The 27,644-nt window shown below is 47.1% G+C and overlaps 1 protein-coding gene across 1 annotated transcript; it reads left to right on the top strand.

The window, feature by feature from the left end:
* The first annotated feature begins 439 nt into the window (after nt 1-439).
* Nucleotides 440-4,290, top strand: LOC144677959 (uncharacterized). The gene has a single exon (XM_078537914.1). The coding sequence runs from the start codon at nt 472-474 to the stop codon at nt 2,662-2,664; it is 2,193 nt and encodes a 730-aa protein (XP_078394040.1). The 5' UTR covers nt 440-471; the 3' UTR covers nt 2,665-4,290.
* The last annotated feature ends 23,354 nt before the right edge of the window (nt 4,291-27,644 follow it).

Raw genomic sequence — 27,644 nt, 5'->3', positions numbered from 1 at the left:
TGGGCCGTTACCCTCCTCCACCTCCGGCCCTGGGTAACCCAATCTTCCCTCTTCCACCCCCCCTTCCCCTCTTCCACCCCCCCTTCCCCTCTTCCACCCCCCCTTCTCCTCTTCCACCCCCCCTTCTCCCCTCCCTCCTTGCCCCCTCCTCCCCTCCCTCCTTGCCCCCTCCTCCCCTCCCTCCTTGCCCCCTCCTCCCCTCCCTCCTTCCCCCCTCCTCCCCTCCCTCCTTCCCCCCTCCTCCCCTCCCTCCTTCCCCCCTCCTCCCTCCTTCCCCCCTCCTCCCCTCCCTCCTCCCCCCTCCTCCCCTCCCTCCTTCCCCCCTCCTCCCCTCCCTCCTTCCCCCCTCCTCCCCTCCCTCCTTCCCCTCCCCCCTCCTCCCCTCTCCCCTCCCTCCGTCCCCCCCTTCCCTGTGCCGCCGACGTGCAGTGTGAATTACTCGGTCTCTTTCTTTCTCAGGTGCCTGTGACCATGAACCCCGAGTTGGATCTCGGTGAGACCGTGGCGGTGAGTGGAGCCCCCCTTCAGAACGGTCTGCCCGAGCGCCGCCAGGTGCCGGAGAAACAACACGGGCCCCGCCGGGAGGCGGCCTTGCTGGCCAGCGTCCGGAAAGACTCTGAGGGAGGGGGCAGCGGTTCGGAAGAGGCGGAGGGCGGCTTCCCCGAAGCGGCGGGGCCTGGGGGGGATGACGTCGAGGGTGAACTGCCTGAGGACGGACAGAAAGGCTCGCAGTGGAGACAGGCAGGATCGTCCTGCTGCTTCCCGTGTGGGAAAGACTTTATCGTGACGGCCAAGCTGCGACATGAGCTGACCCACTCCGACGAGTGGCCCTCCACCTGCCGGACGTGCGGCAAACGTTTCTCCCAGATGCCCTCCGTGCGCAAGGGGCAGCGGCCGAACAGACGCAGCGGCGGTGGGCAGCCCTTGACCGGTGTCTTGGCGTCGCGGGGTGACGCAGAGCAGGGACCACACAGGCAGGCACAGTGCAGTCGGACCGTCCACCACATGGCCGCCCTCCGTGACCTTAAGCACCCTTTCGAGTGCCCCGAGTGCAGCAAAGGCTACCAGCCCCGTGCCACCCGGCGTCAATGCCAGCGGCTCCACAGTGTCCCGCGCCGGTACCGGTACAGGCAGTGCGGCCAGACCTACCACCCTCTGTGCCACATGCAGGGAAAGCAGCCAGCCCACACCGAGAACCAGCCCCGTGGCTGTGCGGAATGCAGCCAGACCTTGACCTTTGTGAAGCAGCTTTATCATCAGGGCAGGGTCAGGTCCTTCACCCCTTCCCAGCGTGGCCCCTCCCTAAACCGGCTGCAGAAGCCGAAGCCAGACCAGGAGGTTCACAGTGCATTGATCCCCTGCCCCAGCAAGGGTTGTACATCAGCCAGAGGCCTGGAGAGAGAGAGCAGGGTCCACAGCCCAGAGTTGAGGCCGTTGACCCGCGGTAGAGCACTCAGCCAGGCCAGCAACCTCCGGAAGTACAAGAGATTCCTCCCCAAGGGCGACGGTGACCAGGGCTCGGACCAGGGGTCGAGCGGGGTACCAGGCCGGGAAGAGGTCAGGGGGTCAGACGGGGGACCAGGCAGGACGTCGGGCCAGGAAGAAGGCAGGGAGTCTGACGGGGCACCGAACTGGGTGATGGGCCAGGGGTCAGAGGGGGCCACGGGGCAGGGCTCAGGTGAGAGACTGGCAAGGGCGACGGAACGTGGGTCAGACGGGGGACCGGAAAGGACGACGGAGCAGGGGTCAGACGGGGGACCGGAAAGGGCGACGGAACGGGGGTCAGACAGGGGATCGGAACGGGGGTCAGACGGGGAACCAGAATGGGCGACGGAGCAGGGGTCAGAGGAGGGATCGGAATGGGCGACTGAGCAGGGGTCAGACAGGGTTGCCGACCACTCCAACAGCTGCCAGGAGTGTTTTGCGGTGTTCGGCGAGGAGTCAGAGCTGCAGCAACAGCTTACACGCCATTCGGGGGACCGTCCGTTCGAGTGTGCCGATTGCGGAAAGGCCTTCACGCGACTGCGGGGGCTACAGGACCACCAGCGGATCCACACAGGGGAGCGGCCTTTTATCTGCATCGAATGCGGCAAGTCCTTCACGCGAATGTCAGCGCTGAGGGTGCACCTGCAGGTACATGGGGGTGACAGGCCCTACCAATGCAGTCTGTGCGGGATGAAGTTCGCCTTTGGCTCCCGCCTGCGCCGACACATGAGGACTCACACAGGCGAGCGACCGTACGTCTGTACAGAATGTGGCGTGGCCTTTGCTCAGTCCTCCAACCTCAAGGATCACCAGCGCAGTCACTCGGGGGAGAAGCCCCACGTGTGCCGTGAGTGCGGCCGTGCCTTTGTGTCTTCCTCGACGCTGGTCAAACACCTGCGGACCCACACCGGCGAGAAACCCTACAAATGCGACCTGTGCAGGAAGTCCTTCACCCAGTCTTCCACCCTGAAGAGACACAAGTGCCCAGTGGCCCAGCAGCAGCTGGAGGCGGGGAAAACTGGGCAGGATCGAGCGGCTGCGGACGAGGCGGAGAGGACGGAGCAGGAAATCCTTTGTATCTGTGAATGTGGCAAACCCTACGTGAAGCGAGGGCATGGTGAGCCACAGCGCTGTCCACATACAACCCAGGGACATTGCAAGGGCAAGGCAGCATTGTAAGGGTATCCGCTGCCCAGACAGAATGTACTGGCTGGATACTTTCTGCCAGGGCCCATTGGTCAGAAGTGTTGGCAAGGGTACAGTGGGTAGAGAGTTGATAATTGACACTGTTCACAACAAGTAACCCACGGGATGCAGATTCAGAGAAGGGATTGTTCCCTCCTGACACGCGTTATCAGGGTCTGGCTTCTGGCTCGTGATCCTTGGCAGCCTGAGCCAAGCCTGCAGCTGCTATGAACAGGGCGCATTACAACCTGCCTGTGCCAATGGTTTAGATGTCAAGGGCAAGGTGATACTCCAGCCTTTCACTTACTGCGTCTATCAGTGTTTTAATCGGCCGCTAAGCGTGCAAGGAGCCCTCGCTGCTCACGAGCAGTGGGAGGAAGTGTCTCTCCTTGGTTAAAGACCTCTTCCTGAAAGAACACCAGCTGACCAATAGGAAATCAGCCGTTTCTTGAGAGCCTGGAGGCCGCCCTGTTAACAGTTTGAGATGTGATCGCTGGCAGAGTGGTATCCGGGGCCCCTTGCCAGTGCCCAGGGGGGTGGGGGGTGGGGAGGGGGGTGGTCTCACTGCCGGCACCTGGGAAAGAGGGGGGCCCTCACTGGCTGTGCATGGGGTGGGGGCACACTCACTGGGCACTACATAGGAGCCATCGCTTTGCTGGAATCTGTAAGCCCACGTTGGGCCAGTATCTTGAGAGAGGAGCAGGCACGATGAGAGGATACACGCTAGTGCGTTGCCAAGACAGGGTGAGGGGGTTACACGCTAGTGCGTCACCGAGACAGGGTGAGGGGGTTACACGCTAGTGCGTCACCGAGACATGTGAGGGGGTTACACGTTAGTGCGTTGCCAAGACAGGGTGAGGGGGTTACACACATATCGAGGGGACAGGGTGAGAGGGTACACATGTGCATCGACGTTAGGGGAGTGTGAAAGGAGACACTCTTGGACAGGGGTCTGTACCCTGCAGGTTTGGATCACGTGTGGCTCTTTTACGTCTCACTTGTGGCTCCCAATGTTTTCTAGTTAGATCACATGAAAATGACTTAATTTTCTTTTTAGTTTTTTGTTTCCATGAGAAGTAAGAGCCATATTTTTATTGTGGAGATAAAAGGCTAATCATTACGCTGCACTTTACAGTTTCAAATGTTCATCTTAACAAAAAAAATCACTGTGCTCGAAATAAACATGAGTGGTACAGCGACAGCATGGTTATCGATAATGCCTTTGCTTCCAGGGACAGGTTTTGTGGTTGCAATCACATTATTGTTTCTAATATAGCGGTGACCATAAATTATTCTGAATGTTATTAGAACCTATTATTTTTATCATGAGAATTAATGGCAAAAGAATTGTCTTTATTCTATGCGTTTTAAGTTAAAGTTTGTTCTAAAGATGAGTTTACTGACGATTATATTAATAAAACGGCAAAAAGTACAATATTTCAGTTCGGTCTATTTAACTCTGATTTTTGTTTCTATTCAGACATACAATAAACGCCATGTATTTAATTTCTATGCAAATTAGGCATTCTGTTGCAGATATTTGGCAACCTCAACTATTTGTTTTAGAATTGCTGAATTTTCATCACGCTCAAAAATACATTTTGCCTAAAATAAAAAGGCCTATAGTAAAAAAGGTTACTGAACCCTGCATTAATGTAGAAAGGACAGGGCAAGGGGGTACACACTCTGGGCAGGGTGAAGGGGTTTACACTAGTGTATCGAGTTTACAGAGCGAGGTGGTACACTCGGGGCAGGGAGAGGGTACACACTATTTTGAGGGGGCAGGGAGAGGGTACACACTATATCGAGGGCGCAAGGTGAGGGGGTATACACATGTATCAAGGGGACAGGTTGAGGTTCACTAGTGCATGAAGGGGGCAGGTTGAGGGTGTTCAATAGTGTATTAAGGCGGCAGGTTGAGGAAGGTACACTATCGAGGGGGCAGGACAAGGTGGGGGTACACCACTGTATCGAGGGCGAGGAGGGTACACACCGGTGTATCAAGAGGGCGGGGTGAGGAGGGTACATGCCGGTGTATCGAGGGAGTGGGGCCAGGAGTGTACACACCGGTGTATCGAGAGGGCGGGGTGAGGAGGGTACATGCCGGTGTATCGAGGGAGTGGGGCCAGGAGGGTACACACCGGTGTATCGAGAGGGCGGGGTGAGGAGGGTACACACCAGTGTATCAAGAGGGCAGGGTGAGGAGGGTACACACAAGTGTATCGAGGGAGCGGGGCGAGGAGGGTACACACCAATGTATCGAGGGGGCGGGGCGAGGAGGGTACACACCAATGTATCGAGGGGGCGGGGCAAGGAGGGTACACACCAATGTATCGAGGGGGCGGGGCGAGGAGGGTACACACCAATGTATCGAGGGGGCAGGGCGAGGAGGGTACACACCAGTGTATCGAGGGGGCAGGGCGAGGAGGGTACACACCAGTGTATCGAGGGGGCAGGGCGAGGAGGGTACACACCAATGTATCGAGGGGGCAGGGCGAGGAGGGTACACACCAGTGTATCGAGGGGGCAGGGCGAGGAGGGTACACACCAGTGTATCGAGGGGGCAGGGTGAGGAGGGTACACACCGGTGTATCGAGGGAGCAGAGTGAAGGGGTAAACAATAGTTTTTTAATTTATTCTTTCATCAGTTGTGGGCGTTGCTGGCTAGACAGCATTTATTGCCCATCCCTAATTGCCCTTGAGAAGGTGATTGTGAGCTGCTGCCTCGAACCGCTGCAGTCCCTGTGGTGTAGGTACACCCACAGTGCTGTTCGGGAGGGAGTTCCAGGATTTTGACCCAGCGACAGTGAAGGTACGGCAATATAGTTCCAAGTCAGGATGGTGAGTGACTTGGAGGGGAACTTCAAGGTGGTGGTGTTTCCATGCATCTGCTGCCCTTGTCCTTCTAGGTGGTGGAGGATGCGAGTTTGGTAGGTTCTGTCGAAGGAGTCTTGTTGAGTTACTGCAATGCATCTTGTAGATGGTACATACTGCTGCCACTGTGTTTCGGTGGTGGAGGGAGCGAATGTTGAAGTTGGTGGATGGGGTGGGCTCCTTTGTCCGGGATAGTGTCGAGCTTGAGTGCTGTGGGAGCTGCACTCATCCAGGCAAGTGGAGAGTATTCCATCACACTCCTGACTTGTGCCTTGTATATGGTGAGCAGGCTTTGGGTAGCCAGGGGATAAGTTACTTGCCCCAGACTTTCCAGCCTCTGACCTGCTCTTGTAGCCACAGTATATGGCTGGTCCAGTTCAGTTTCCAGTCATTGGTAACCCCCCAGGATGTTGATACATGGTAAGGTCATTGAATGTCAAGTGGATCTGGTTAGATTCTATCTTCTTGGAGATGGTCATTGCCTGGCATGTGTGTGGTGTGAATGTTACTTGCCACTTATCAGCCCAAGACCCCAGGCCTTGCAGCATATGGGCATGGACTGCTTCAGTACCTGAGGAGTCATGAATGTCGCTGAACATTGTGCAAATATCAGCGAATAACTCCACTTCTGACCTTATGATGGAGGGAAGGTCATTGAAGGTGGTTGGGCCTAGGAGAATTTGGAGAATATTGAGCTTTTACCTAATTTTGCTAAACTCTCATCTGCTGATACCATTGGATGGACTTCTCTTTTCACAGTTTTATTGTGCTGTGTGAAATCTATACATTTTCTTATGGAACCGTTTGGCTTCGGAACTGATACCATCCCCGAGCACCAACTCTCTTATGGGTGAAATTACCTCTTGCCTTACCATTGAGTTGATCCTTTTCCTTAGCTTTGGAATTACCGGGCGCGGAACCTTTCTGGATGTATATAAGCACATTGGTTTCGTTTCTGGGCTCGCTGTTTTTAGCTCTCCCAAACTTGTAAATCACTTTGGAAATTCTGCTCTGAAGTTTCCTGACTGACCTTCACAATTTTTTATTTCTTCAATTCTGTGGATTAGATTCAATTTCACACATGCCTTTCTACGTAAAAGTAAACAACTCTGATCTTGAATCGCGTACAGTACTTCAGTAACTACTTTCTCGCTGTTATGTAAAGTAGCTGTTAATTCTCCCAGAACATTCAGCTCTGCCCCTCTGCTGGTCCGTGTAGCTTTTTTGCAAGATGGTTGAAGAACTCTCTTGTTTAACCAGCATCAGAAAGAACCAAAACTGATGCTCCAGGATCTAAATTTAAAGTTTCTCCAGTGACCACCTACCGGGGTCTCTGCACTCCAATAGTTTTCACTTACCCATCTTAGGAGAGATTAAAGCAGTATCTCAATGTCTTGTGAATCTTCAACTTCATGGACTCCTGTTTCCTTTTAAAACTTTTTCTTTTTGACTTCTGTTTTTTCTGCTGTGACATGCTGCCTGAAAATGCCCCCTCTTTTTGTACCAATGGCATTACTTGTCTTTAACAGGACAATTCTCGTGCCTCTGCCTTTCTCTTCCGTACCAGCAACAGCAAGTCTGAGCTGCTGCCATTCATTGTTTTTCATGCCGTACATGTCTCCTCTCTCTTATCCCTTTTTTATGTCTGACGAATTGAACTATATCTGTTACTTTTGGGTTCAGGCCATCTCCCTCTCTCTCTCTGACTACCAATCAGTTCTGCCTCCCGATCTCGGCTTGTCTACTTAATTGAATCGCCTTCGCAATATCAAGTCTTCACAGGCCTGCAAATTATCTGGTAATCCGTCATCCACTCCTCCAACAATTATTCTGTCACGAATTAGCACCTCTTTCATATTACCGTACTCAGTCTTCTGCTAATCGGTATAAATCATTAGTAAATGTGTCAATGCTTTCTCCATGTCTCTGGGTAGGTTCGTTGAACTTTGCTTGCACCACCATGATGTTCTTGCGGAGAATGAAATGTGTCTCCAATGAATCAATTAGTTCACGATAAGTGGCCTTACCCCTCACTGATCTCCAGATGTCCAGACGGTCGCCCTTTGCATACAGAAGTGTACTGACCTGCTGTCAGTCTGGGTTTGATGCAGTGCAAAACCAAGCGAATCTCTTGTACCACTTTGGCCACTTCAGCCTCATTAAGGCCTGCAACCTTCTCGAAGCGCTCTGATAAGAGGCAGAGGTTGTTCTAGTGCCATTCTTCACTGCTTGCCACCATATTATGATGTTTTTGATGGTTGAAGTAGTTTTAATAACTCCTAAAGATTGCCATCTGCAAACACTTTAATTTTGTTGTGACATATTTAGTTATGAGAATGCTCCCCTTCCTTCAACGCTGCTTTCTCTGAAATGCTCAGATCACAGGTAGATGTCACTTCCTTCTATGACATCATAGACTATTACAATTAATACTTTATGGGACTTAGTCTAACATGCTACATATAGTGTCAGCACTGGGTTCAGCTTTTCCACTTATGCCAAGTAAAGGCATATTCATATGTCACATTCATAACTTTAAATATGGACTGTATTCAGAATGGAATTTTCTGGAACTGCCTTGTCTTTTAACAAAATGGACATTTCAAAGACTAAGATGACTGCCGGTGGTCAGGTGACTGATGGAATTTCCGCACAAAGTCACAAATGTCTCAAGACTCCAGATTGAATGACCATAGGTGGGGTGCTTCCCTTGAATGGACATACCAAGACGAGCAACCATTTGTGGAATTCACGCCTCTTATTGTGGACTTAAGACAGAATCAGTGGGCTCCCAGACCCACTGTTTCCGAGCTTAATACTTAACAAAGAGCTGCAGAAACCAATTCATCATATGTAGGTGTGAATGGCCACCATCCATTCCCCATTACGTAGCAATGGCTTCTCACTTCAAATCAGTTGGGTGGGCAATATAAGCAGTGATCATATGGTCACATAACTGAAACTGACCACAGGTAACAAATTTTATTACCCCAAGAACCATGGAGAAACCTGTCAGTCTGCAAACAACATAGCAAGAAACAGCAGCAGAATCACAGAATCACACAGTGCAGAAGAGGCCCTTCGGCCCATCGAGTCTGCACCGACATGTGAGAGACACCTGACCTACCTACCTAATCCCATTTACTAGCACTTGGCCCATAACCTTGAATGTTACGATGTGCCAAGTGCTCATCCAGGTACTTTTTAAAGGATGTGAGGCAACCCACCTCCACCACCCTCCCAGGCAGTGCATTCCAGACCGTCACCACCCTCTGGGTAAAAAAGATTTTCCTCACTCACATCCCCCCCTAAACTTCCTGCCCCTCACCTTGAACTTATGTCCCTTGTGACTGACCCTTCAACTAAGGGGAACAGCTGCTCCCTATCCACCCTGTCCATGCCCCTCATAATCTTGTACAACTCGATCAGGTCGCCCCCTCATTCTTCTCTGCTCCAACGAAAATAACCCAAGTCTATCCAACCTCTCTTCATAACTTAAATATTTCATCCCAAGCAACATCCTGGTGAATCTCCTCTGCACCCCCTCCAGTGCAAACACATCCTTCCTATAATGTGGCAACCAACACTGCACACAGCACTCCAGCTGTAGCCTCACCAAGGTTCTATACAACTCCAACATGACCTCCCTACTTTTGTAATCTATGCCTCGATTGATAAAGGCAAGTGTCCCATTTGCCTTTTTCACCACCCCACTAACATGCCCCTCCGCCTTCAGAGATCTATGGACACACATGCCAAGGTCCCTTTGTTCCACAGAACTTCCTAGTGTCATTCCGTTCATTGAATATTTCCTTGTCAAATTACTCCTACCAAAGTGTATCACCTCACATTTTTCAGGGTTAAATTCCATCTGCCACTTGTCTGCCCATTTGACCATTCCGTCTATATCATCCTGTAGCCCAAAACACTCAACCTCACTGTTAACCACCTGGCCAATCTTTGTGTCATCCGCAAACTTACTAATCCTACCCCCCACATAGTCATCTATGTCGCTTATATAAATGACGAATAATAGGGGACCGAGCACAGATCCCTGTGGTATGCCACTGGACATTGGCTCCTAGTCACTAAAGCATCCTTCTGTCATCACCCTCTGTCTCCTACAGCTAAGCCAATTTTGAATCCACCTTATCAAATTACCCTGTATCCCATGTGCATTTGCCTTCTTTTTCAGTCTCCCATGTGGGACCTTGTCAAAGGCTTTGCTGAAATCCACATAAACTACATCAACTACACTACCCTCATCTACACACCTGGCCACCTCCTCAAAAAATTCAATCAAATTTGTTAGGCATGACCTCCCTCTGACGAAGCCATGCTGACTATCCCTGATCAAACCTTGCCTCTCCAAGTGGAGATAGATTCTCTCCTTCAGAATTTAGCTGCAGCAGCAGCAAAGGCAGCAACATCTATGTCTTAAGACCGGAAACTGCAGCAACATCGTAAGGTCTCCATGCCTGTTCCTTTTCAAGTCCACCAGTACAGGAAACCGACCTCAGAATAATATGACCACAAGCAACTAACTTTGTGACCTGCTGGAAAACCCACCTCTCCGAGGGAATCCTGCAACAACTTCAATATACGACTTCAGTTATTGAATTCACCCAGCTACATTACAAGAGTAGGAAAAAACCTCTTCCTCACCAGGCCTGCAACCAATATGAACCAATCACGTACTTATGAACTATTCATTTGTAACTTGTAAAAGTGCACTATCCTCTTGAACTATTTTCCTCAAGTGTATGAGTGGTGAATGAGTGACATAGCGCTAGATTTTCAGGGTGAACATGTAAATAAATAGTCCTCTTTATTTAAACCCACTGAAGTTGTGATGCTGGTTATTCAACTGACTGTGCGCTCAGGGGTTAAGAAATACACACATCTTCCTTTTCCAAAACACACTGATTACAGACAGTAACAGAACAGGGGGTTTCAGTGTGTCTCTCGTCCCTGTCCATAACAGACTCTCTTTCAAAGTACACTTTCCTTCTGTTCTATCATTTGCTTCGGAGACTGTGGCTTTGTGCTTTACCTCATCCTGCTCATTTGTTTCAGCGTTTTCAATTCAAGTGATTTTAAAGCTTTTCCTGCTGCCAATAACTTTAGCTTTTCAGCCTGATGCTCCAGTGTCATTTTTCAATGAGCAGACTGAGTTTCTGGCTTTTTAGACTTTTTAGTTGAAACATCAATTCTAACAGCAGGTTTGTCAGAAAGTCATTGATTCTTTTAAGTCTCTCAGCTTTTCCTGTAAAACTTCCGTTTCAGCAGCCTGGGCGTACTTACCTAAACCACCGGAAGTGGCAACAACTTAGCCCCAGCCAAGTCATTTCCTAATAAGAAATCAACTCCGTCAACATGTAAAGTACGAACAACACCCATTGTAACAAGATTGGTGACTAAGCCACATGTTCAATTAACCTTGTACAAATGAACTGGTAAACAATTTCATCATATCATGCAAAGCTTTTATTAAAGCTGCCTAGGCCATCTATAGACCAAGACCAAGGTCAAATGGGTCAAATCCCCTTTGCTCACAGGAAGGTGTTTCTCTTCTTAAGGATGACAGTACCATCCGTCAACTCTGGAAAGAACATTTTCAATAACTCAACCGTGAATCTACAGTGCCAGCTGATACTCTCCAGGCTATTTCCCCACCGTATCCTGTGGTAGAATCCATGGGTGAATCACCATCGATGGGAGAACTCCAAAAAGTAGTCAAACTGATGAAAAACAACTAAGCCTGTGGTCCTGATGGTATTCTAGCTGAGGTATTCAAAGCTGATGGGCTTTTGTTCACATGAAGACTCCATTCACGCATCCTGTGGATTTGGGAGTAAAAAGAACTTCACCTGCCCCTGATCCCCATCCCCTACTCCACCCCAACTGACACCAGGAATGTTACAATTGTCACAATCTTCAAGAAGGGAGATCAATCATGCTGTGGAAATTATCGAGCTCTTTACCTCTTGTCCATAGCAGGTCCTGACTCTCATTCTCCTGAAACGTCCACTCCCTGTGGCTGAGGAAATCCTCCCAGAGACACAGTGTGGTTTTCAGCCTTCCGGACGAACCTCTGACATGGTCTTTGTTGCCAAAGGAATCTAAGAAAAATGTCAAGAACAACACCAGGAGCTCTTCCTTGCATTCGTTGATCCAACCAAAGCATTTCACTCAGTAAATCGCGAGGTTCTGTGGATTGTGCTCCAGTGATTTGGACATCCAAGAAACTTCATCACAATCCTGCAACTGCTTCATGGGGATGACTGCAACAGTCTTGAGTGGGAGATCTGAAACGTACACCTTCAAAATCTGGACTGAGGTCAAGCAAGACTGTGTGATAGCCCCATGCTAATTACAATCTACCTAACAGTGGTTATTCACCTCAAAGATCAACTGACCTCTGGTGTCAGTATTAAATACCGTCTAGATGGAAAACTCTTTAACCATCTGCCATACCAAAAATAAACTGAGCACCATAGATATACGATATCGACAGTTTGCAGATGACTGCAGTGTCGTTGCCCACTCTGCAGCAGATCTGCAAGCTATTCTCGATCTCATTAATTCTGCAAGTCAACAAAAGTCTTGGTGTACAGAGCAGTTGTCGTTACCAGAATATTGTACTGCAGTGAGACCTGGGCTGTATATCAGCAGCATATAAGAGTGAGAGAAATTCCATCAGCAATCAGCCTCCTCTGCATCCACCGGATTCAATGGGCGGACTGTTGAACAAACACTAGTGTCCTTTTTGAGGCCAAATCCACAAGCATTCAGGCAAAACTCCTGCAAAATCAACTACAATGGACTGGAAAGTATCTGGATGGCTGAAAACAGGACCGGGTCCTGTTTTCTCAACTCTCAAATGGCCAATATCCTCCAGGGGAGGACAAATAAACTACTTCAAAGACTCTGAAGCTCTCAAACATATGAATTAGGAGCAGAGCAGGAGTAGGCCATTCGGCCCCTATTCAATAAGATCTTGACTGATCTGATTGTGACCTTAACTCCACATTCCCACCTGCCCCGATACCCTTCGACTCCCTTGTTTGTCAAGAATCTATCCACCTCTGCCTTAAAAATATTCTTTGACCCTGCCTCTGCCGCTCTGGGGAAAAGAGCTGCAAAGATTCATGACTCTCTGAAAGAAAAAAAAAATTCTTCTCATCTCCGTCTTAAATGGGAGACCCCTTATTGTTAAGCTGTGTCCCCTAGTTCTAGTCTCCCACAAGGGGAAACATCCTTTCAGAATCCACCCTCTCAAGTACCCTCAGGTACCGCTCTGAAGAAGAGTAATACGGACTTGAAACCTTAACTCTGTTTTTCTCTCCACAGATGCTGTCAGACCTGCTGAGTTTTTCCAGCATTTTCTGTTTTTGTTTCAGATTTCCACAGTATTTTGCTTTCACCCTCAGGATCTTATATGTTTCAATAAGATCACCTCTCAATCTTTTGAACTCCAATAGATACAGGCCAAACCTGTCCAACCTTACCTCATAAGATAACCCCGCCTCATCCCATGTATCAGTTGAGTGAACCCTCCCTAAACTGCTTCTAACACATTTATATGTTTTCTTAAATAAGGAGATCAAAACTGTCCACAGCACTCTGGATGTGGTATCGCCAATGCCCTGTACAACTGTATAATATCCCTTTTATATTCCTTCCCCATGCAATGAACATTACATTCGCATTCCTAATTGCTTGCTGTACCTGCATATTAACTTTTCCTGACTCATGTACCAGGACACCCAGATCCCTCTGTACTTCAGTTCTGCAATCTCTCTCCATTTAAATAAAATACTGCTTTTCTAATTTTCCTGCCGAAGTGGACAAGTTCATAGTTTCCCATAGTCCATCTGCCAATTTTTTGCCCGCTCACTTAAACCATCTGTTACCCTCATTGGGCAGAATTTTCCGTGCCCGCTGCTGGCAGGCACGATAGGTGGTGTGAGCAGACAGTATGGCATGATCGGCTTCACGATGGCGGGAAGGCACGTCATGATTGTCCGCTCAGCCCGCCGACAGCAGGCCGCGATTCCTGCCAAGGATCGTCAGGAACCTCGTTGTAATACATCAGCGTATCAGGATCAGGCCATCGCGCCAGGATCTTGCCTGCCCGCTGGATCGTCCGTTCATATCGGCGGGAAAGCAGGCCGACGTGTTTCACAACGGCACAGAGGCGACGCGCACTTGGGCGGCCTTCACTCTGGGTGGACTGGAGGTGAGTGCACAGCAACGTCCTGCAGAGCTCCGCCATGGTCGCCTGTTCCTTTGCAGGCTTCAGGGGCGCCGGGGGTGGGGGGTGGTCGGGGTTAAGTGCCGCCCTGCCTGACTGATGGCGGGGTTTGGGAGGGGATCAGGGGAAAAGTGCAACCCTGCCTCTGAGGCAACTTTTGAGGGTGAGGGGGAGTGCTGTGACGGGACTCCAGGGAGGATGCCTCCAGATTCCTCTTCAGAGGTTTCTTCGGGGCTTGATTGGAGGCCCTGGGTGGTGGACTCTGTCAGCTGTTGGCATATGTGCTTGCGAAAGCAAGGGGAGATAATTAGCGCATGGTAATGGCCTGTGAAAGATGACACATCACTCACGGCATGGTAACATAGAAACTAGGAGCAGGAGTAGGCCATTTGGCCCTTCGAGCCTGCTCCACCATTCAATATGATCATGGCTGATCCTCCATCTCTATGCCATATTCCCACTTTCTCTCTATACCACTTGATGCCCCTAATATCCAAATATTTATCAATTTCTTTCTTGAATATACTCAGTGACCCGGCCTCCACAGCCTTCTGTGGTAGAGAATTCCACAGGCTGACCACCCTTTGAGTGAAGAGATTTTTCCTCATCTCGGTCCTAAATGGCCTGCCCCGTATCCTGAGACTGTGGCCCCTGGTTCTAGACTCCCCGACCAGGGGAAACATCCTCCCTGCATCTAGTCTATCTAGCCCTGTAGAATTTTAAACGTTTTAATCAGATCCCCTCTCATTCTTCTAAACTCCAGTGAATCCAGGCCCAGTCCGAACCAATCTCTCCACATACGACAGTCCTGCCATCCCCGGTATCAGCCTGGTGAACCTTTGCTACACTCCCTCTATGGCAAGTATATACTTACAATACTCCATGTGTGGTCTCACCAAGGCCCTGTATAACTGCAGTAAGACATCCCTACATCTAAACTCAAATCGTCTTGCAATGAAGGCCAACATACCATTCACCTTCCTAATTGCTTGCTGCACCTGCCTGTTTACTTTTACTAACTGGTGTACAAGGATACGCAGATCCATTTTTACATCCACATTTCGCAATATGTCACCATTTAAATAATACTCTGCCTTTCTGTTTTTCACACCAAAGCGTATAACTTCACATTTATCCACGTTATACTACATCTGCCATGTGTTTGCCCACACACACAACTTGTCGAAATCGCCCTGAAGCCTCCTTACATCCAACTCACAACCCCACCCAGTTTTGTGTCATCAGCAAACTTGGAAATATTGCATTTGGTTTCCTCATCCAAGCCATTTATATACATCATGAATAGCTGGGGCCCAAGCACTGACTCCTGTGGTACACCACTAATCACCGCCCGCCATCCCGAAAAAGACCCATTTATTCCCACACTCTGTTTCCGGTCTGTCAACCAATTCTCAATCCATGCAAGTATATTACCCCCAATCCCATGTGCTTTAATTTTTCCCACTAGCTTTTTATGTGGGACCTTATCAAAAGCCTTCTTGAAATCCAAATCCACCAAATCCACTGGTTCTCCCTTATCTATTCTACTAGTTACACTCTCAAAAAATTCCAGTAGGTTAGTTAAGCATGATTTCCCTTTCATAAACCCATGCTGACTTAGTCTAATCCCTTTAATGCTTTCCAAGTGTTCTGTTACCATGTCTTTTATAATACTCTAGCATTTTCCCCACTACCGATGTTAGGCTAACTGGTCTGTCATTCTGATTTCTCTCTCCCTCATTTTTTAAATAGTAGGGTTACATTTGCCATGCTCCAATCTGTAGGAACTGCTCCAAAGTCTATAGAATTTTGGAAGATGACCACCGAGGCATCCAGTATTTCCAGGGCCACTTCCTTTAGTACCCTGGGGATTTTTCAGTCATTAACCCCATTAATTTCTCTAGCACCATTTTTTTACTAATATTGATTTTCTTCAATTCCTCCCTCTCACTAGGCCCTTGGTTCCCTAACATTTCTGGGAAATCATTTGTCTGATGGATGTTGCACTGATGGATCCTCACTTGGTAGAGCAGTGCCAACCTCACCGACCGCTCAGGACTGGTCCAGATCCTCACCGGCCAGCTGGATGGCTCTGTTTTCAAAGCCAGTGAGGATCTTGATTTCGGGCATTCTGCCATTGGTCTGCGACCTCTCTCTAGCTGTGTGCCAGCTTGTCCTGCATGGATAGAGATGGAGAATGTCTAAGCATGATGGTTGCCAGGTCAGATGATAAGTATGCCTGACCCGTGTGGGTGTTGAGCGGTCCCATGAACGGGATGAGGACAATGACTGTGAGAGAGTGAGTGGTGATGTCTCTTGAACCAGCAGCGAGTGCGGGCCCTGTGGGTGCGTGATGGGTTTGCAAGTGTGTGAGTTGAGTGATGAGATGAGTTACTTACCCTGGCGGAATGGAGATCATTCATCCTCTTACGGCACTGGGTGGCTGTCCTCCTTTGCAGGACTTTGGCACTGACCACCGCTGCCACCGCCTCCCAAGCCGGGTTAGTGCTGTTGCTGCCCATCCTGCGGTCAGAGTGGGGGGGCAGAGGACATCCCAGTGGGCCTCCAAGGTGTCCAGAAGTCGCTCAAGAGACGCGTCGCTGAGCCTGGGGCTGAAGTCTTCTTCAGTTTCAGGGCCATGTCTTCCGTGCAGCAGTGGTGAGCTGGAAGCACTGAGATTGCGTTTGGACTTTAAACATGGTGCCCGGGGTGATGCAGCAATGGGACGATGGCAGGCGGGCGAATGAGAGCCTGCCTGCCATGGAAATGGCGTGTGTTCCCGAGAGTGCATAAATAACGAGGCAGGTTCGAGATGAAATGGCGTGAAAATCCGCTATCGACCACACTTAGTGCAACTTTGGGAAAATTCCACCCATCATGTCCTCTTCACAACTTACTTTCCCACCTATCTTTGTGTCATCAGTAAATTTAGCAACCATACATTAGGTCCCTTCATCCAAGTCATTGATATAAATTGTAAATAGTTAAGGCCCCAGCACTGATCCCTGTAGCACTCCACTCATCAACTTGCCAACCCGAAAATGATCCATTTATGCCTACTCTCTCTTTTCCGTTAGCTAACCAATCCCCAATCCATGCTAATATGTTGCCCCCTATACCATGAGCTCTTATTTGTGTAGTAATCTTTGATGTGGCACCTTGTCAAATGATTTCTGGAAATCTAAGAACAGCACATCCACAGGTTCCCCTTTATCCAGGTTGTTTGTTACTTGCTCAAAGAACTCCAATAAATTAGTCAAACATGAATTCCCTTCCACAGAACCATGTTGACTCAGCCTGATCTATTTGAGATTTTTTAAGTGCCCTGCCATAACCTCCTTAATAATAGATCCCAGCAATTTCCCTCTGGCAAATGTTAAGCTAACTGACCTGTAGTTTCCTGCTTTCTGTCTTCCTCCCTTCTTGAATAGAGGAGTCACATTCACTATCTTCCAATCTGATGGGACCTTTTCAGAACCAACGGAATTTTGGAAAATTAAAAACATCTACTATCTCAGCAGCCACTCCTTTTAAGACTCTAGGGTAAAGTCCATCAGGACCTGGGGACTTGTCAGCTTTTCCTCGAAGCACAGCAGCGTTGACTGGAGGAGCCTGCTGCCAATCGTTCAAAATGACGACAACCTGTCCATCAAGCTGCACCACGCCTTGAGTCTCAATGATGCGGCAGAGAAGGAAAGTAAAGGAAGCAAATTCTGCATTCTGGGATCCCACTGCCTCATGGGACATCCTGCCTCATGTGCCCAAAGATCTGTGGGTTGAGGATCGGCCTGTTCAGTCAAATGATGACCCATGGCAGAAACTTGTGACCCTGAGTAGACATCATCCTCGAATGGAGGGACAGCCAACAATGCAAAGGAGCGGGCAAACAATTTCCACTGATTATCCGAATTAATACGGATGTTTACAGAAAACTTTGGAGAGTCAGTGACTGTGCTGATCCTGTATCTCTAAGGATACAGATGAACATGGGGATACTTTACCCTTGAGCAAAATATATCTATATCTTTCCATCACCCAATTCAGCCTCTCAGTGAATGGGAGGGTGGGGGTGAGATTCCCTGCCTGTTGTCAATTTTATCAGTCATGACATTATCACTTGTGGGTCATTAACACCCTTGACTGGAATACCGTGACTTCTACTAACCCCAGAGGGGCCTGGGTCTTTACCTTTTCCACCTTTATCAGCAGAACCTGACCTCAGCTCATCATCGACCTTCCTCTCATTCCAATTTCTCTGGAAGGTTCCAATGTGGGGCTTGTTATTAATCACCTTATGAGCGAACTCACAATCGTCTGCCATTACCAAGGCCTCCCCTATTTTGTGGTAACCATGCCTTAACCACAAAGGGACATTATTTTTGAGTTCTTCCACTGACATCATCTCTCTAAGGTCATCAAAGTTTTGTTCTGCCTTCATCGGCCTACAAGACCTATCAAACACCACTTCCTTTTCCCCTGACAAATTCCACATAGGTATGACCCATTCTCTTTCTCAAATTTCCAAATTTCTGCCTGTAGAGGCCTCTGACACCCCAATTTGTAAGCATTGAGTATAGTGGTCTTTACTTCCTCGTAATCACACGAGTGTCCTACTGAAAGCAGTGACTTCCCTATGCAAAGTCTTTGTCCTTTCGGCCAATTGAGATACATGGCAATTTTCTCGAAGGCCATGAAAATGCGCGTCCAATCCCTCCTCAAAAGTGAAATACTGTGGATGCAGGATCCCAGAACTAAATCAAAACGAAAATACTCAGCAGGTCAGGCAACGTCTTTGGAGAGAAACAAGAGTTAACATTTCTGGTTGAGATGACCTTTCTTCAGCTCTGATGAGAGGTCATCTCGATCAGAAACGTTAACCCTGTTTGTCTCCACTGATGTTGCCTGACCCTTCCCTCCTCACTAAATTTAGGAACTAAGCAGAGTCTTTGCCAAACCAAAATTAAGAGGCATTCTCTCTAAGTCAGACTCGCTTCTCATCACCTCAAGTTCATGTATTCGGAACTCATGTTCCATTCCTAGATTTTTCACCTCTCTCTCTCCCCTTTTTCCTTATCTTGTTCCTCTTCTGCTAATTTCTCTTTCCAAGTCAATCTTTTCTAGTTCTATTGTGTTTTCAAATGGGCCATTTTGAATTGATCACTAACAGAATTGGTCCTTTCTTCCTTGAGTCCCTTGGTGTCCAGCCAATTCTTCAAGGATTCCATCCCTCTTAGCTGATGATCGCACATTATTCCCTATTGCTCTGCTATAGCCTCAAATCATCTCTTTTCAACTGTTTCAAGTCTCTGAGAGTCAGATCCTCTCTTTCATCAGAGGCTTCAGCCTCAAAGCAAATCATGTTGATTTTCCAACAGAATATAGCAAAAATATGAAATCTTGTCTGTTTAAATGCTGGAAAGTTCCACTACCCCTATTTCAGATCCCCAAAGAGCCCCCAATTTTCCTACAATCCCTGTGGGGAAACCATTAACCTAAATAACCAAATTTACCAAATGATTCCTTCCCAAATGACGAAATTGCCAACAACATTTCACTTTTTGTAACTCTGACTTTACCACGAATTAGAATCAAATGTAAATTAGGCAAATCATAATCAGTATGAACTACAAATAACACGCAGGATAGGAAATACAACAGGAGATATCTGACTGAGATAGTGGGCAGCCAACTTCGCCTGTAGGCCCTCATTTCGGCTACACGGGTCTTCCAAGCCGAATTCCGGTCCCTTTTCTTCCAGGAGCTAGCCAATTTACTGCAGAGCAGGCAATGCTGATCGCTTTCTGCCTCCATATCTCCTGTCTGCAGCTCTCCTTTGTGTCTGGCCACACAGCTTCTATATCTTAACTTCCTTCCTTTGGTACAGCTTCCAGATCAAGGGCCACCAGATCACAGGGACCAATATATCTTATTATCCAAAAAAATTACAATTGATCCCTTTACGAATGATACAAATTTTTAAAAATCCTTGTTAAACACTTGTTAAAACAATTACAGATCCCCAAAACATTTCAAAGCAATTACAAAATGTCCTTACTGTTACTGCTTCCACAGTAAAGGTCATCATAACAGGTGAAGAGCATTCTTTGGTTGATCACTTGAGGGCTGCAGCTATGTTCGCGACCGGGTGGCCCTGGAGAGAGAACACGCGGTTTCCGCTGGTGTGCTTGAGGCCTTCCACAATTGGTGGGCAGCGCGGGGTGGCTGGGCACCATCAACCCCGGGAACGATATTTTGATTTTATTTCCTTTGATGTTTTGGTTTTTGTTACAGGGCCCCATTAGGGGCTGTCTTACACTGCGCCCCTCCCCAACCAACCACCCACACCTTTTCGTTAGTTTGATTTATTGAAAAGATTATGCAAAAGAGACTATAAAGAGACACTTCTTGACACTGTGGTTGGGATTTTAGATTTAGGAAATATACACTTATAATGTTTCAATTTGTGAATAAATCTAAAACTGAGTAAAGATTGACTTCTGGTCTCCTTCTCCACCACCTAGCTGTCAGAGGTTTATCACTTTCCTCTACCACTGCCATCAAGCCAGTGGATCAATCTTGGTTCAATGAGGAGTCCAGGAGAGCATGCGAGGAGCAGCATCAAGCATACCTAAAAATGAGGTGCCAACCTTGCTTGAAGTACAACAAAGCATTACATGCATGTTGAACAGCAGAAGCAGCTTGCAATAGGCAGAACTCAGCGATCCCACAACTAACAGATCAGATCAAAGCTCTGCAGTCCTATCACATCCAGTCATGAAAGATGGTGGACAATTAAACAACTAACCTCAAGCATGGGCGATCCCAGCAAGTAAGTGCAAAAGGTAAGGCTACAGCAATTGCAACCATCTCCAACTAGAAGTGCTGAGTGGATGATCCATCTCGGCCTCTTCCTGAAGCCCCCAACATTATGGTCTTCAGAAAATCCGATTCACTCCATGTGATATCAAGAAATGGCTGAAGGCACTAGATACCGCAAAGACTATGGGCCCTGAAAACTTTCCAGCTGTTGTGCTATGGATATCTGCTACAGAACCAGCCGCATCCCTAGCCAAGCTGATCCAGCTCAACTTCAAAACTGCCATCTACCCAACAAAGTGAAAAATTGTCCAGGTGTGTCCTGTTCACAAATAAAGCAGGATAAATCCAATCTGGCCAATTACTGCCCCATCAGCCTACTCACAATAACCTGCAAAGTGATTAAAGGTGTCACCAATAGTGCCAGTAACCAGCATTTACTCAGCAACAACTTGCTCACCAATGCTCAGTTTGTGTTCCTCCAGGGATACTCGGTGCCAGACCTCATTACAACCTTAGTCCAAACATGGACTAAAGAGCTAAATTCCAAAGGTGAGATGAATGTGACTGCCCTTGACATCAAGGAGCGCTGGCAAGCTTGAAGTAAATGACATTCAGGGGGAAAACGCCCCACTGGTTGGAGTCATGCCTAGCAATAAGGAAGATGGTTGTGGTTGTTGGACATCACTACAGGATTTCTCCAGGAGAGTGTCCTAGGTCACACCTCTTCAGCCACTTCTTCAACGACCTTCCCTCCATTGTAAGTTCAGAAGTGGGATGTTCCCTGGTGATTGCATAATGTTCAGTGTCACTCACAACTCCTCAGACAATTAATCACCTTGTGCCTCCATTCAACAAATAACATTTGCACCACACAAGTGTCAGGCAATGACCATCTCCAACCTGAAGAAGCTTAACCATCTTCCCATGACATTCAACAGCATTACCATTGCTGAATCCTCCACAATCAATATCCTGGAGCCAGCATTGACCAAAAGCTTAACTTTTAAAAATTCTTTCATGGGATGTGGGCGTCGTAGGCTAGGCCAGCATTTATTGCCTATCCCTAACTGCCCTTGAGAAGGTGCTGGTGAGCTGCCTTCTTGAACCGCTGCAGTCCATGTGGTGAAGGTACACCCACAGTGCTGTTAGGGAGGGAGTTCCAGAATTTTGACCCAGCATCAGTGAATAAACGGCGATATAGTTCCAAGTCAGGATGGTGCGTGGCTTGGAGGGAAATGCATCTGCTGACCTTGTCCTTCTAGGTGGTATAGGGCGTGGATTTGATGCAGAGGATGTGGGAAGGGTTTTGAATGAATTTTTTGTCTCCGTGTTTACAAAGGAAAGGGAGGATGTAGATATAGTAGTCCAGGAGGAACACTGCGAGATATTGGACGGGATAGTCGTGAAGAGAGAGGAAGTACTCGAAGGGTTGAAATCCTTGAAAGTTGATAAGTCACCAGGGCCAGATGGATTGTTTCTGAGGCTGCTGAAGGAAGTCAGGGAGGAGATAGCCGATGCTCTGAGGATGATTTTCCAAACTTCACTAGATACAGGGGAGGTAGCAGAGGACTGGAGAAATGCAAATGTAGTTCCATTGTTTAAAAAGGGATCAAAGGAAATGCCAAACAATTATAGGCCAGTTAGTCTTACATCGGTGGTGAGCAAATGAGTAGAATCAATCCTGAGAGATAGGATTAACTGTCATGTGGAAAGACATGGACTAGTCAGGGATGGTCAGCATGGATTTGTTAAAGGAAGGTCTTGCCTCACAAATTTGATTGAATTCTTTGAGGAAGTGACAAGAAGGGTTGATGAAGGTAGTGCAGTGGATGTAGTGTACATGGATTTTAACAAGGCATTTGACAAGGTCCCACATGGTAGATTGGTCAGGAAAGTAAAAGCCCATGGGATTCAGGGTAATGTGGCAAACTGGATAAAAGGTTGGCTTTGTAACAGGAAACAAAGAGTAATGGTTGATGGGTACCCTTGCAAATGGAAAGTTGTCTCAAGTGGTGTTCCACAGGGCTCGGTGTTGGGACCCTTGCTGTTTGTGTTATATATTAACGGTTTGGATGTGAATGTGGGGGGCACAATTGAGAAATTTGCAGATGACACAAAGATTGGCCAAGTAGTGGATAGTGTAGAGGATAGCCATAATCTCCGAAACGATATAGATGGGTTCGTGGAGTGGGCGGTAAAGTGGCAGATGGATTTTAACATAGAGAAGTGTGAGGTCATACATTTGGGGAGGTCAAACAGTTACAGGGATTACACAATAAATGGGAATATGCTAAGAGGGGTAGATGAAGTGAGAGATCTTGGTGTACAAGTACACGGGTCCCTGAAGGCAGCAGTTCAGGTAGAAAAGGTTGTAAAGAAGGCATATGGAATGCTCTCCTTCATTGACAGAGGTATAGAATATAAAAGTAAGGATATAATGTTGGAATTGTACAAAACACTGACGAGGCCACAACTGGAGTACTGTGTGCAGTTCTGGTCACATGACAGGAAGGACGTAATAGCTCTGGAGAGAGTGCAGAGGAGGTTTACAAGAATGTTGCCAGGGTTAGAAAAGTGTAGCTATGAGGAGATTGGATAGGTTGGGGTTATTTTCCTTAGAACAAAGAAGACTGAGAGATGAATTGATTGAGGTGTACAAAATTATGAGGGGAATAGATAGAGTGGACAGGATAAAATTGTTTGGTGGAGAATTCTAGAACCAGGGGACATAGATTTAAGGTAAGTGGCAGAAGGTGTAGGGGGGACATGAGGAAGAACTTTTTTACGCAGAGGGTAGTCGGTGTCTGGAATTCGCTGCCCAAGTTGGTGGTAGAGGCAGAAACTCTAAACTCTTTTAAAAAGTACCTGGATCTGCACCTTAGGTGCTGTAAGCTGCAGGGCTATGGGCCAAGTGCAGGAAGGTGGGATTAGAAAGGGCACCTGGGTGTCCTCGGGATGGCATGGACAAGATGGGCCGAATGGCCTCCTTCTGTGCTGTAACTTTTCTATGGTTCTATGGTTTGGAAGATATTGTCGACAGGACCAGCCACATAAAAGTGGAGGCCACATGAGCAGGTCAGAGCTGGATATTCTGAGGTGAGTAACTAACCTCCTGACTCCCTAAAGTTTCTTCATTTCAAGGCATAAGTCAGGAGTGCTTTGTATCAGTGTTTAAGAAAGAGGATGCTGCCAAAATGCTGGCAGAAGCAAAGATGGTAAGGGTAATGGATGGAGTGAAAGTTAATAGGCAGGAAGTACTGGAAAAGGTGGCTATGTTTAGAGTGGATTATTCACCTGGTCCAGATGGCTTGCATCCCAAGTTGCTGAGGTAAGTAGGGGGTGGAGACAGTAGAAGGGCTTAATCCTCCAAACTTCCCTACATATGCACAAGGTGCCACAATATTGGTAAGTGGCAAATGTGTCACCCTCCAGGACAAAGAAGACCACTTATCGGCACCTTATCCACCACTTTAAACATTCACCCCTTACACCACCAGCGTACAGTGGCAGCAGTGTGTACCATATATAAGATGCACTGCAGAAACTCCTCAATGCTCCTTTGACAGCACCTTCCACCACCTAGAAGGACTAGGGTAGTAGATGCATGGGAACACCACCATCTGAAAGTTCCCCTCCAAACCACACACCATCCTGATTTGGAAATATATCACCGGTCCTTCACCATCACTGGGTCAAAATCCTGGAACTCTTCCTGACAGCACTGTGGGTGTACCTACACCGAATGCATTGCGGTGGTTCACCATACCACCTCAAGGGCAATTAGGGAATGGCAACAAACAGCCAGTGATGCTCACATCACATGAATTAAAAAAAGCCTTGTTCAAGAAATAGCAACTATAAGCCTGTCAGTTTAACATCAGTATGGTTTCAGAAACAATAATCAGGGGAAAAAGTTTAACAAGTGCTTGGAGAGCTTGAGTTACTTAAGTAAAGCCAGCATGGATTTATAAAAGACAGATCATGCGTGACTAATTGAATTTTTTGATGAAGTAACAGAGAAGGCTGATGAAGGAAATGCAGTGGATGTTGTCTATGTGGATTTTAAGAAAACCTTTGACAAAGTAACACATGAAAGGCTGGTTACAAAACTGAGGCTCATGGAATAGGAGGGTCAGTGTCAACTTGGATAAAAGAAATGGATTAAGGACAGAAAACAGCGAATCATGGTAAATGGTTGTTTTTCAGACTGGAGGATGGTCGACATTGACGATCCCCAAGGATCGGTTCTAGAACTACTGTTTTTTTAATGATATAGATACCAGGATTTTGGAATACAGAGGAAAACGGCGAAATTTTACAATGATTACCAAACTTGGAGGTGTAGCAGTCAGAGAGGGTGATTCTGATTTGACTGCAATAGAACACAGGTAGGCTAGCAAAACGGGCAGACAAGTGGAAGACGAAGAGAAGTGTGAGATTATTTTGGCAGAAGGGTTAGGGAAAGACTTGTGTCACGACTCACTGTGGATAGTGCACTGCAATATCAAGCCCCACTGTTCCCCGAGCCGTGACAAATGTGAAAAAGTTTGACCAAACCACCAGATTGCCCCAATTCTATCTAACTGTTTAATTTAGGCTAACAGAATACAAGCACCAGGTTTGTGAACTTAATAAGTAAATAATTGTTCATTGAACCAACTGTCGTTAATCAGTGGCAAAAGAAAGAAATATGAACTGCTAATTTCTAACTCTATAGCCCAAATTCTACTCCTTTTTAAATCCCTATACACGCACATACAAGACACATAGGACACACAAAAACATGGATTTTAAGGGTGGGATAAAACAGTTCAATAGCACCAATTCCTGAGTACAGGATTAGATGTGTTGATTTTGATCGATGTCTTCCAAATTCCTTTCAGTTCTTGTTGATGACACAAGGCGGTCTCCCAGCACTTTCAGTATTTAGTTCACTGGTTGAGCACTTGCCTTTCAATGTCTCTAACAGTGATTTTTCCCTTTTGCCTCTTGACAGGGGTTTTCAGAGAGAGAGCAGGTAATAGAGATATGAGGAGAAAAAGCGAGCTAGCTATTATTGTGGAATTACTGGAATCTTCCACACACAGGAGAAAGAGGTTTTAGGTCTTGTTCCTTTCAGGCTAAGAGCTATTCTGCTGCCCTGCTTCTCACACAAACCTGATCATCTAGTCAGGAGCCAATTAAAACATTGTTGTCAGGCAGCTCCCTTGGTCCAGGACTCCTTTCCGGCACCATCCTTTCATGGCACACTCTGTTCCAGGGCTGCAACATTGTAAATATCTCTCATCCTTTTCCAGTGAGCATGTCTTTCAACCTGCAGCCATTGTAATTTTAATCCACAATCCAACAGAAAATAAAGATATGTTCTTTACAACAGTTCAACAGAAATAAAAGTATATGGTCCTTACACTTAATATCACATTTCTAAAAGGTGTACAGGGACAGAGGGACCTAGAAGGTTCATGTGAATAGATCACTGAAGATAACAGGTCATATTGAGAATGGTTAGCAAAGCATATTGGATTCTGGGCTTCCTAAAGAGGTATTGAGTAGAAAAACAGGGAAGTTATGCTGAACCTTGATAAAACTCTAGTTAGGCCAAAAGAACATAAGAAATAGGAGCAGCAGTAGGCCATTCGGCCCCTCAAGCTCACTCTGCCATTCAATAAGATCATGACTGATCTGATTGTGGCCTTAACTCCACTTTCCTTCCTTCCCCTCATAACCCTCAACTCTGTTGATCAAAAATCTGTCAAACTCAGAATTAAGTATATTCAATGACCCAGCCTCCATTGCTCTCTGGGGAAGAGAATTCTAAAGGCTAACAACCCTCTGAGAGAAGAAATTGCTCCTCATCTCCATCTTATTTTTAAACTGTGCCCCCTAGTTCTAGATTTCCTCACTAGGTTTGATCCCTGTGACACTCCACTAGTTAGAGCGCCAAGTTGGAAATGACTCATTTATCCTGACTGTTTCTTGTTAGGCCAAAACTAGAGCAGTGGGTCCAGTTCTGGTTGACACACATTAGGAATGATGTTGGGGTCCTTGAGAGGGCGCAGAGGAAATGAATGGTTCCAGACATGAGGAATTTTAGTTACAAGGTTAGGTTGGAGAAGCTGGGTTTGTTCTCTTTGGAGCAAAGGAGATTAAGGGGAGATTTGATATTGTACATGGTTATAATAGGTTTAGACAAGGCAGCCAAAGTAAGGCTGTTCCTATTAGCTGATGGTCCAAGGACTAGGGGACGCAGATTTAAGGTTTTAAGCAAAAGATGCAAAGGGGATGCGGAGAAGAATGTTTTTAATACAGCAAGTGGTAATGATCTCGCAGCCTACGAGAGCAACAGAAGCAGAAATAATCAATGATTTCAACATGAATTAGGAAAGGCATCTGAGAGAAATAGACTTGCAGGGTTCCAAGGATAGAGTGGTGAAACAGGACCAACTGGATTGCTGCATAGAGAGCTGGCATGGATTCAATGGATAGAAGGGCCTCCTGTTGTGACTCTGAGTGCATCTCCAACAACTCTCAAGAAGCTCAAAAACATCCAAGACAAAGCAACCCACTTTAATGGCAACCCATTCACCACCTTAAATATTTACTCCCTCCACCACTGGCACACAGTGACAGCATGTGCAAGATGCACAGGAGCAACTTGATAAGCCTCCTCAGCAAACCCACAAAGTCTACCACTGAGAAGGACAACGGCATGGGAACACCACCACCTCCAAATTCTTCTCCTAGTTACACACCCTCTTAGGGTTGCCAACCCTCCAGGACTCCCCCCGAGTCTCCAGCAATTAATCTCATGGACACTGCAGTGTGCGAACCAGAAGGAAAAAAATCTCATGGGCATTAAAAACTAGCTGTATTTTAAAACAAAAACAGAATTACCTGGAAAAACTTATTGTTTTGTTTTGGATTTCCAGCATCTGCAGTTTTTTGTTTTTATAGCTGTATTTTATCTCATTTTCTTTGGGCACTTTTGTTCATTTGTTAGGGAAATATTGGAGATTAAAAAAAA

Source organism: Cetorhinus maximus, unplaced genomic scaffold, assembly GCF_964194155.1.
Source record: "Cetorhinus maximus unplaced genomic scaffold, sCetMax3.hap1.1 HAP1_SCAFFOLD_3350, whole genome shotgun sequence".
Lineage (NCBI taxonomy): Eukaryota > Metazoa > Chordata > Chondrichthyes > Lamniformes > Cetorhinidae > Cetorhinus > Cetorhinus maximus.
The sequence above is the reverse complement of the archived record's forward strand: the minus strand, read 5'-3'. Positions and strand labels throughout refer to the sequence as shown.

Bases quoted from the DNA above. Each gene is read 5' to 3' on its own strand.
- LOC144677959 (XM_078537914.1), top strand. From the start codon at position 472: ATGAACCCCGAGTTGGATCTCGGTGAGACCGTGGCGGTGAGTGGAGCC.